This window comes from Dysidea avara, chromosome 12, assembly GCF_963678975.1.
Source record: "Dysidea avara chromosome 12, odDysAvar1.4, whole genome shotgun sequence".
In the NCBI taxonomy this organism is placed as follows: domain Eukaryota; kingdom Metazoa; phylum Porifera; class Demospongiae; order Dictyoceratida; family Dysideidae; genus Dysidea; species Dysidea avara.
In genome coordinates this window covers 7,775,688-7,787,760 of record NC_089283.1, presented here as the reverse complement: position 1 = coordinate 7,787,760, position 12,073 = coordinate 7,775,688, and the positions used below count along the sequence as shown (strand labels likewise).

Here is a 12,073-nt window from a genome sequence, read left to right as displayed (position 1 = left end):
GATAAAATCATGACAAATAATTCCCTACCATTGATGGGTCATTTTCCTTCTCTCCATCACCATAACTCTTGTTTGCTGCCAGCATCATTTGTACAGCCATGGGTGATTGAAGTGCGTATTCCCCATGTGGTGGTAGTAGCAATCCTATGTGATTGTAACACTGGCTCTAAACGATCCACAAATCCACTGTAGTAGTTTCCATGTTTCTTTAGCCCAATACACCACTCTATCACATTTAAACTTTGTCGCCACTAGACCTTACGTGATACCAGCAAGATTAACTCTAAGGAGAAAATGTGCAAGATTAACTCTTTTATACAAGATTATCCACAACCTAACCGAAATACCTAACAGCTACTTACCAACATTATCACCTGTCACCATTACAAGATCTAATCATGAACAAAAATTCCTACACTATCATACATCAATAGACAACTATAAATACTCATTTTTTCCAAGAACAATACCAGAATGGAATGGACTACCACAAGACATCATCAACCAACAAACTATTGACAGCTTCAAACAATTATTATACAATCACTTTTGATTTTAATGTACATTAGCACTTATGCCCCAGGCGGGCTCTGCTAATTAAACAATATAATAATAACCAGGTGCTTATGCACGATTTACAGGCGCTTGTGGTTAAGTGACGTAATGTCATGAACAGTTGTGAAAAGAGCGATTCCCGATCTAGTCTCGTACCTATATAGTTTTGATATCCATTAAAGTGCATTTTAGTGTGTCAGCTAATTACTGAGTACCTCAGATAAACTGAAGAACTATCCGAAATAGCTAGTTAAGTTGGAGAGAGAGATGGAATTAGTTTGGTGTGCAGTCTTACTGTTTGCTTTCATCTCGGCAACTTTCGATGTTGAAGCCGCAACAGTCTTGCTTGAGCGACAGGTTAGAGAGGTCTCTGTGGATACTAATGATGCCAAGAATAAAACCAAGAATGAAACGGCATGTGAACTTTCACCAAAAGAACTACAATGCTTGCGGAATGCCTCGGGATCCGCCGCTGACGATTACGGCGATTATGATGATGACTTAAGCGGAAATTATGAACCTTGGATGGATTACTACTGGTATTCCTTGTTCAATTCCAGCCTCGGTTTTGCTCACTTGTGTTCAGACTCCATCTGCTCGAATGTCATCGTTAAGGAAGTAATCCCAAAGTGTAAGGTGAATTACCATTCATTAAATGCATGGTATCATAGATATTTGTATATCATACACTGAATAATAAAACCACAATAGTGTATATATACTGGGAATTCAAAGCTACTCAGAGTAAGAAACAGGGTGTGTGGTCCGAATAATCTCACATGGTCATGAGTTTGACTTCATCAGCTATTGATGGCCTTCATATGTACGTGCAGGGCTACATAGCTATATATAATATTATAATCCTCAGTATACGTGCATCTTTCTGTGACATGCAGGTATAGTGTCCCTTGCATGCATGCATGGATATGCATAGTTAAAAGTCTGTGTGGTGTAGCCCGCGGCTACTCAAGGATTAAGCTACTTGTGAATTTGGGGTACATGTATGCATTCAGAGTAGCTATAGCTACATGCCAGTCAAGCATAAAATCCCAAATTACAAATCACACAAAGCCACACTGACACTATACTGCCTGCACATGAATCTGGTTGCAATTGTTGGGCTGTGAAATACTAATTATACTTCATATATAATAGCAAATGACTATTTGCCTTGGCAGGGACCTGGATTGACCAAAAACAGTGGTGACACTGGTTTTTACTACCTACTATTCAACCAACTCATGCAGTAATTTTTCACTAAGATTCTCCTGGGGCCCATGACCAAATTTGCTAAAGGGGTCTTTCACACACATCGAATTCTGTGAACTTGGAAGACCATAACTTAATTGGTGGTCAAGAAAGATACTAAGCTGAAATTTACACTATCCATTACCCTATGTTAGTGCCCACTACTGACCAAATTTCAAGTCAATAGCTTTTTCCAATCTTAAGTTATGAATTTTTAAAGTTCATAAATTGGATGTGTGTGGAAGACCCCTTTTTGTAAATCGGTCACATACCAACCCAATATGATGATTTGCATTATTATTATGCATGTGTATATGCATGCATCATTGAACTTGTATTAGCATGCATAATCCTACTATACACAAGTTTTATAAGTTTGTTCTTAATCTGTAATGAAGGTGATCCAAAGAAAATCTTAGCTACCCGGTAGCTAATTGATTCCCCTATTCATGGCAAACACGGTGGTGCTAATTTCTACTCCGTACGCAATTTTGTTCATACATTTTAGTGTTTAATTTATTTTCCCGATACTTGTGTCTACCTGATATGTCCACCCTCAGTCGCATAAATCATCTTTAGGGTATATACCTTGGTTGATGTACATAAATGCTTACATACATATATTGTCAAACTACAGTGTTTCTCTGATAAATTAAGCTGATGACTCTTCACACAAATAATTATGAAATGAACAAATAACATGAAACTCTGTTTCATGTTATTTATGTGAAGAGTTATCAGTTTCATTTGTCAGACAATAGCAAACAATATATGAGTATATGAATGGGATAACATACTGGTTTTCATTATGGCAATGTGTTCAACATGTGAACTCTAAAGAAGTAAGTACTTTGCATTGTTACTAGTGATTGGTTATTGTAGCTACATCACCCAGGTAACAAATGATCTTTTAACCACATGATTTACAAGAAAATTATGATACAGTTAATACTCTAGCCATTGTGTTGATATGAAGCAATACATTTAATCAAGTCATGCCAGTAGCAATGCTATAGATTACTTTACAGTACCAAGTACTATATCATGTGAATATGGTGTGTGTGTGTGTGTGTGTGTGTGTGTGTGTGTGTGTGTGTGTGTGTGTGTGTGTGTGTGTGTGTGTGTGTGTGTGTGTGTGTGTGTGTGTGTGTGTGTGTGTGTGTGTGCTTACCTATTGATGGGAGGTCTGCGTTACCCATCAATCAGTACCTGGGGTAGCAAACACCAACTAACCATGTCTTGCATAGTGGGTGAAAGTCCAAGTGAGACAATATACGGGTTTTTACTCACATTGCTTCACTCTCTATAGCCAGCTGTTAAATGGATGGGGACCTGGAGGCCTGGTGTCAACTAGGGAAGCAAAATCCCAACTGTCCTTGTCTTGTTTAGCAGTGTTGGGGTTAGTGTGAAACTTTGGGTTCTGCAGTCTCTCTTTGTGAGACTTGGACAGCCCTTCTGTGGGTTACTATTATAGTCCTGCCCCAGGAGGATTTTCCTGCACAGACTCCAGTTCTTGAGTGCATGGTGCATAGGCATCCCAGTGATGGCTTGCTGAACTAGAGCATGCGTGTGCATGTATGTAAGCACGTTATGTATGTCTATATTGCTATTATACTTACATTTATATTATATTATGACAGCTATACAAGCTACATATGACCAAATTTTGGGTAATGTAATAAACCTTGCAATAAGCATAACAAAATCTTATTGCTTGCTTTAAACCAATGGTTTGACTTTATAGTTTTAAAAGGAAATAGCTTTGGATTATTATATACCTACTAGTCTTGCAGTTATGGAACCCCTAGAGGCATATATCCACCCACTTTAGTGCACTGCATGACACATCTCACTTCAGTATGTAATGCATGAAGAAGGTTGTGTCAGAGCAAAATATTCCTGATGCCATAAAACTATACTTGCCTAAGTTATTGCATTTCTTACAACAGACTTTTATTGAGGATAGCTTAATATATGAATACAATGGCACTGACATTGGAAAACTGCTTGCTAGTGGTACTGACATTGGAAAACTGCTTGCAGTCTTCTGTACAAGGGATTCCAATGGTGCTGCATGCTACAGTCAGTTACCTGAGAATATCTTTGACATGGTAAGTGATGATTGGTTTATTTGGTGTCAATGAATTGTCCATATATACCATGTAGTTTACACTTTGTGAGAGTGTAGTGTCTGAAGGAACTTGTGGACAACATTGTGAACAGGTAATGTGTGTATTAGTGTTCAAGTGTCATTTATCATTAAATATGTTGCTTCTTTGTGCAATATTGCATGGAGCCATACATACACTACATATTATAACATTATGAATTGCCTCCTCTTGTACTATTCGTATAGCTCCAAAATTAGCCAAATTGTGTACTTTTCATATAACTATGAAACTTTCCACATACATAGTACTCCTAACAATATGTATTTCAGATGTAGTGCTATCACAGATTTGACCGTCATGGCCATTTGTACAAAAGTTTGATTGTGTGTGTATGTTTGTGTGTGTGTTTGTGCGTACATGTGTGTATTCTTGTGCTGAATGTATGTAGCTGTCTAAGATAAGCATATGACTGCATCAGATATATAGCTATGTAACACTTTCACACCTTCGATCAAAGGAGCCGCCCAGGCTACGTTTCATATGTAGCCCAGCTAGCCGGGCTACATACGAAATTTAGCCGGTCTACAACTGGGCTGTGATTATATAGACGTAGATGCCAAAATCGATTGTGGGATCGAATAATACTCACGTGATTAGGATGTGCAACTCTGATTTCGCCATGAAAACTAGTGTTTCACCGATATGCATTTTTTCACATTTGCCGATACCGATTTTTTTTTTGGGGAAGGCCATACAAAATAATAGGACATAACACACGTACATACTGAAAACTACACCATACTACGACTTATTACAAAACTATATACTTATTACTACCTACGTACTTAACTTAACCAATGTCAAAGTCAGGAAATTCGTCCTCAGCAGTAAGCGAATACTGGCGGAGTATCATTTTCGCATTGTACCTCCACAAAGTCACAGACAGTTGCTGGAGAAGTTGGCGCCTAGCAAACTTTCGAGGTAAACCGTTTCTAACAGTTGTTCTGTCAGCTATGGATCCTAGAATTGATAGGGCATATGGTGACCAAACACCAAAGGTCTCACATACAAGAGGGATAAAATCTCCTCCATTATCATTCACAATGTCCTGGTATTGGTTGTCCTTAGCTATCTCACCAACACTGCCTATTCCTGTAACCGATATGCCGATACCAATTTTACCGATATTCTTCAATTCTTCAGAACAGAGGAGGAGGAGCAGAAAATCACCTAAAGTTTATGTGTATAAACTGCATTTGTAATGATAATGTAATCAATGTAATTAATTGCGTGGGCGACTGACTTTTACAATGTTTTATACAGTTTTGCTACTATCTCCTTTCATGGAAAAGGAAGCCAAGTAGTTAGAAAACAGCTAAGCCAGCTTATCAAACAGTGTTTTTAGTGGGACTACAGACCCTTTGTTAAGAGTGATCAACTAATTGCGTGGGCGGTCGATAAATTTACACAGCCTATTATAGCCTTGCAACCATACTTGTGTAAACAAACAAGCCAAAACAGTTACAAAACAGTTATAGCAAACAACTTACTGTTACATTCACCACCTTCTTTACTTTCACCTGTTCATTGCCGTCAATTTAACGATTGATTGTGGGTTTCGGTTAATCGGCAAATTATTTCCCTTCCTAGCCCATACCCATACTTGTAAAATTAGCTAATATCGGTTGTTGCCGATAATTCAACCGATTATCGGTGCAACACTAATGAAAACCACACATGTGGAAAGCGTTTTGTTACCCTCGCCATCCTACGAGTTGAAACGTTGGGTTAAGGTGAAAACTAGTGCTATAGCTTATTCATTCGATCGTTTCCGCACGTTTTCGAATATGGACACACCCCCATTACGAAGCTACCCGGAGTAAGCACTCTACAAGCAAGCTTACCTGTCTAGGCCTTTAGTGAATTGCGTAGTTATCCCATAAACGATTTCAATAACACTGATTAAAACATTAAACTCGCGTTACGGAAATTCTCCGTAATATCTCTACCGTTTATCATAACCGAACGTAACCAGAACGTACTAGCTGCTGACCCATAATCGAAAATTTTAGGTGTGCATATATAATACATCCAGTGGCTACACTCATATTGCTTGGGTGGTTGATCACCCTGCATAGGCTATCAGCCTAAGAAGTGTTACATATTAGTTGTAACACGGGGTATTCGGGCTTTGCCTGTATGTATGCCCTCGGACATACATATCAGGCAAAGCCCTGATGCCGTGTTACAACTATTACATATAGCTTTGAATTCATTAAATTAAGTCTTTTCATGAATGAGGAGATATGTACATGTAGTGTCATCTACTGTAAGTGCTTGTACAGTGATGTGTTGCAAACATAAAAGTGCTTATTAATTACAATGGCCATGCACTTAGCTTGAGCAAGTAGTTCTTGCTGGCCAGCACATATACCATATGCAAATTTGTTTGATTGATCAATTACAGATATTCATTGATCTGGATGAGGCTTGCTTGTTGCAATTAGACAAAAAGTGCCTGTGCCTTCAATTCAATTTCATCCATTTATATATGGTAATGGTTACTCTATTGGAGAATTTGTGTTTTGAGTAGCTGTGATATATCCTGCATTATTGAGTTTGGACTTTTATTATGTTATAATTACAATATTGTGGCACAGTAATTATTGACTACCTTTGTATCCACTTGTAGGTTTTAAAGTCCAGCTCTAGTTGCTGCTTTTCAATGTTGTTATCCGTACTGCCAGAAAACATAAGGTGTGTGCATGTAGAGTTCACATTTACTCAGTTTTTTTCCTGATTTTTGTATCACTATAGATCTCAAGTGACACGATGGCGATCAGCATGCAATGTTAATGGTAGATTGTGTAATGTTGATGATGACTCTAATTCAAATGGTAAGATCAATGGTTTTTCTATGCTTGTCAATGTGTTTGGTAGCAGACTCAGTTATGGTCCTAGATTTTCATTTCAAAACCTTGTGACTTTGAGTAACAGTGATGTTATAACTGCTTCAACAAAATAATGTTAATATAATTTCTACATGGACCTTGAACATGTAATAATACAGTCCAATAGGAACATTTATGATAAATACCTGTTGTGGATTTAATCAATCAAAACTAGCTTAAGTCATGAGCTGAAACCTATACCACTGGGCTGAAAGAGTAAAATGTAATATTATGTAAATGTATACAGGTCATGCATTCATAACACTGGTAGCAAATTTTTTACATAGACCATTATGAAACTAAGGTGATAAGCAGTCATGGCTCCTGCAGAATAGCTTTTACCATTTTTGCACTGTGTAAGCGTGACACCAAAAATGTTGCAAAAATTTTACATAAATTGAAAAAAAGTATCATGGCTCCATACTATCAAGGGATGCGTGATTAGACAACAGAAATAATTGCAATAAAACCAGATTAGACTCTGATATTATTTTTATAAAGTGGATGAAACTCACTGCAAGCATGTTGTACCTGGACAATGCAGATCATCTAATCCAGTTTCATCACTGGTAGCTACATACGTAGTTGTTGTAGTTGGGTAAAATAGTAATCTCTGTGCTGTTTTTTTGCCATACATATTTCCTTTATATTCTGTCCTGCTACGTCTATAGTATTTTGCTGCTTTCTTAACATTTCTAGCTCTCCATGTCAGCCTCTTGTTAGTGTAGTGTGTTTGCTTTCTTCATGACATGTACTGTAAAGTTGGGTTGTTAAGTGCATGTGCTTATAATTTTCGGAGAAAACTTTTTGTAAAAATCATACTATCTGTTAGGTGCATATGGCTAATAAATAATTATGGTGAGTGTATCACGGAATCACTACGCTGTAATAGAGTAGTTAATAGTTTATGTTGGTAACCACGCCAGTGTGTAAGGATATTTGACTACATTTCGAAATCTTTTGTGATTATCGAGATTATCACTATCCAGATGGCTGATTTGCTGTATAAATAGCGAAGGGAGACCTCAAGGAAGACGTAAGCGCTTGAGGAGACATTAATTTTTCAGTATTTTCAGCTTTTCTTGTCGTTTTGCTGTGTGTAACTTAATTGTCACATTTGACCATGTGCGCTTATCAACCATGGTTAATTACAAGAAATGTGTATGCGCTTAACAAACAATATGTGCTTAATAGATACATGCGCTTAACAACCAGACTCTACAGTATTCAGAGTAACCTAAACACTAACTTCTAATGGAGTTGAATTGCTTTTACTAAACAAAATTTTCTATTTACTGGCTGACCAACTTACTAACTAGCTTATATTCATGGCTTAGATGAGGGATATCACTTATGCAGTGATAGTTAATGCTGCAGGCTAATTTCTTCTTGCTTTTGCCAAACTGCAGCAACAACTACAATGTACGTATGTATCATGAACTTATCTTTGTCCTTCTTTGTGATCCATTTTTTTATACAAGATAGTCACACTACTCATTACATGCAGCATAAATACTTGTTACAACTTTGATCCTCGCTATTTTGGCATTTCATTTGGCCACATTATAACTCATCAATTGTGTGACTGTATACAACAAAACCAGGCTACCACACACACATCCAATTGAGCTTAATCAACTGTGACTTGGCTACTTAATTAGTATGCTATTGAAATAAATTTTCACACTTTTTTTCCATGGTATTTTGAGTTATCAAGTCGAATTTTGTAATGGATGGCATGTTTCTTCTACATTGAGTTATGGTCTTTCACATAGTCATATAACTGGATGTGTGCGGGAGCCTACATGGTTTTGTTAAATCCAATCACAAAATAATCAACATACAATCATGCACCACCATTACTGTATATTGTATGATGCGACATGAGTTTACCCTATATATGACAAAAGAACGGAGACCAATATTCATGGTCACTACTATAATTTTTCATAAAGCAAGCCATATATCTAAACCATTCCATCCTCCTGGTGAAAAAGTGATAAGTTTATATTTTACAGTATAGTAATCATACAGTATGGTAGTACTGTATAGTAGGGATCATTAAGGTTTGGGCTTCTCTGGCCAAAAATGTCAGCCTCATGCAATTTTTCCTTCATGAATCAAAGCTTGATAGGAGTTATGACCATACCCAATAATGTCTGAAAGATCTCAAACCTTTCCAACAAGTTTCTGCAGAATTTAAGAAAACTGGATTTTCTGCTGACTGATAGGGATGCGTCCCACCATCAAAATTTTTGGCATAATAGGTGGGTAAATCGATGAGCCAAATGTTGGCATAATAGGTGCAACTTTTGTGAAGTGGACATAAAAATTGCACAAAAGATTGAGATACTCTAATAGAACAGTCACATGCGATATAATATCAACAACACATAGCTAATTGTTATGGGGAGAACAAGTGGTGATTGAGATACTCTTGTAGAAAGTCACACATGTTAAGTAATTCTAACTGGTCGCTTGCTATACACTGTAAGAGCAAGTGCAGATCGAGATGCTCTAATAGAACAGTCACTGTAAGGTGAAATTGTAAGTTGCACTCGGAAATGGCCAATTAACAAAGATCAATGTTGTGCAAAATATCTAGAAATATATAATAGGTGAAAAATGAAGGCCGGATTTGCTGGAAAGAAATTAAAAACAGGACCTGGTGGAAAAAAAGCAAATTGTCCCTACTGACTTACAGAAGTCTGCTTTTGCTGGCAAGCCCAGTGGTGAACTGTTCAAGCAGTTTGGGTCTTAATGGCCAACCTGGGGATGGCTGTATGTAGCTGTACAACTTTGTAGTGTTAAATAAAGACCTGTGCTGTAAATTTCCTTTTATTTTTGAGACCTGAATTTGGCCTACTAATCCCTACACATTCCTCTTTCAAACTTGAGTTAAAAACTATCTAAAATGCTGAGAAACACAGCTGTTGACTACTTGTACAATGTATATCCTGAAAGGTAAAGAATTGGTGTAAAACATGTTAAAATATGGTACACACGGCATTTCTTGATACTTTAAAATAGATGATAAAACCCAGTACTAGTTTTCCCAAACTAGGTCACAAATCAAGTTTAGTATCTGACCTACACTGACAGCTTCTGTGTATATAGAGAATTGTAAGAGGCAAAATAAACCATTTATCAGATAATAATCTTATATTTTGCACAGAAATCAGAAATACATCCAAATCATTGTAGCTTATTAATGTTTGTAAAACTTTTAATATCACTTTGAAGAACACATGTTCACTGACACTTGATTAAACTGAGCATGTTAAAACAAAATATAATTGGGGCAGTGAAAATTACAGCTGACTTGGGGTACCATAATTTGCTTTATTTTTGCACAAAAAAATTTGTGTAGAAATATTTTCGTACGATTTACGTGAATGACTGCTCTATTAGAGTAGTTCGATCTTAATGTAAAAAGTTTTGTGTAAGAAATTATCGTACAAGTTTTGCATACAAAATTATTTTACAGTGAAAAAAGCAAATTATGGTATATACTAGAACTAAAACTGCAGTTGACTTTGATTTGTGGGTATATTTAATGAATTTGCAGTACACATTATCCTTTTGTGAAATTAATACTACTGTAATGTATGATAAAGATTTGGTGTAGATGTATGCACTATATGTAATTTTAATTTTCTGTGCCTACACAGGTGACAGTCTCACAACTGTTATTCGCGCTGCTGCTGGTGGAGTGCTCTTGTTGGTGACTGTGATTGTGATTATAGCATTAATAGTAGTGGTAGTGATGACTAGGAAGAGATCCTATTGTAACAGGTCTAGGACACAGTGAGTATTGTGGAATGTAAATCACTATAATTATTTGGTATTGCGTCGTGTGACCCAAAAAACCAGTGTACCACACCAGTATGTTTATTAACAGCATAATGAGATGACCTGTTCATTTTGCTTTGTCTGTTACACACATATAAAAGTTGTAAACACATTGTTTGGTTTGCTTGAAACTTAGCACATGCAAGAAGCATTCTGTAAGGCTTATCTCAGTACCATAATTCTGCTTGCTTTTAGAATGGATTAGGTTAGGTAAACTGTATCTACTTCTGTATGTGCTCATCTTTAAATTAATATGCTGGTATACTGTTCAGCAAATTATCCGTACGAAGTCCAAATTGTTACATAGCAGTTAGTTAATGCAGCCTCCAGCATGATGGCTAAATCTATGAGACACTATAATTCTATGCTATTCATTGAATTATAACAAAAATGATGACCTTTTCACACAGTTTGGCTGTTTTGGTAGATATGCAAACTACCAGCTTTTGTGCTTGCTTTTACCACTTTTGCGTTTTTGATTTGATTATGATTTTAGAGTACTGTATGCATACAGGTACAGAATAGTTACAGTCAATAGTTTTGGGAGTACAGTACTGAAGGTCCACTAGCTCTGGGATAGTGCATGGCCATTATTGTTTTTTTGTTTCAATGGCTGCTAGCCTTAAGGTTAGTGGACCTATAGTACTGTACCCCCAATACCAATGATTGCAACTATATACAGTACATACTGTATCTGTATATATGCAGTTCACAATCAAATATCATTTTCTTTTTAGAGGAATAGCAGTTTTCATAACCAAGAAAAAAATATTTTGATGTATACATTTTTATTTTCTACTATAGTGAGTACTCTATTAGAGTATTTCAACCTAACATTTTAAACAACTTGCGTATCTTAGCTTTTGGGGTTGCTGTGAAGGCATATTTGGGTTTGATTATGCCTAACCAAGTTCTCATGAAGGACAGGTGAGGCTGGTTTTTTAGTGATGCTGTTGGACAAGAAAATCCAAACCTTCATGTTACCTACTACACTGTGACAATACTACCATACTGTATAGCCTTGGAAATTATAATATTTGTTTGCATGCATGTTGTGCATGCTGTAAAGGAGCTGAAGATGTGATATGGTGGTACATTGGTTATAGGATGTCGATAAAAAGAGATGACTCAGATGTCACAATACCTCTGACTGATAATGAAGATCCTGATGATTAAACCTCAAAATACAGTAACTTTTACTTGTTTTATTTCTGTATTGATACATGCACATAATTCTAGCAACTTAGAACAAAGAATTCTTTTGATGTGGCATACTTACTGTAGGTTAGTATGCTTTAAATAAAGTAAGCAAACAAGGTAATAATAAAGAAATTGTAAGTTCGATTATAGAAATAA

The 12,073-nt window shown here is 36.5% G+C and overlaps 1 protein-coding gene across 1 annotated transcript; it reads left to right on the top strand.

Moving 5' to 3' along the window:
• Nucleotides 1-677: 677 nt before the first annotated feature.
• LOC136240782 (uncharacterized) lies at nucleotides 678-12,073 on the top strand. Its single transcript, XM_066031819.1, has 7 exons — nucleotides 678-1,191; nucleotides 3,753-3,914; nucleotides 3,970-4,026; nucleotides 6,607-6,671; nucleotides 6,732-6,811; nucleotides 10,537-10,672; nucleotides 11,824-12,073. Exons 1-7 carry the CDS (start codon nucleotides 823-825, stop codon nucleotides 11,891-11,893), a joined length of 939 nt encoding a protein of 312 aa, XP_065887891.1. The 5' UTR covers nucleotides 678-822; the 3' UTR covers nucleotides 11,894-12,073.

Excerpts from the sequence above, each read along its gene's own strand:
- LOC136240782 (XM_066031819.1), top strand. The coding sequence starts at position 823 with ATGGAATTAGTTTGGTGTGCAGTCTTACTGTTTGCTTTCATCTCGGCA. Across the intron at positions 4,027-6,606 it reads GTGGACAACATTGTGAACAG|GTTTTAAAGTCCAGCTCTAG; the intron begins GTAATGTGTGTA and ends ATCCACTTGTAG. Across the intron at positions 10,673-11,823 it reads TGTAACAGGTCTAGGACACA|GATGTCGATAAAAAGAGATG; the intron begins GTGAGTATTGTG and ends CATTGGTTATAG.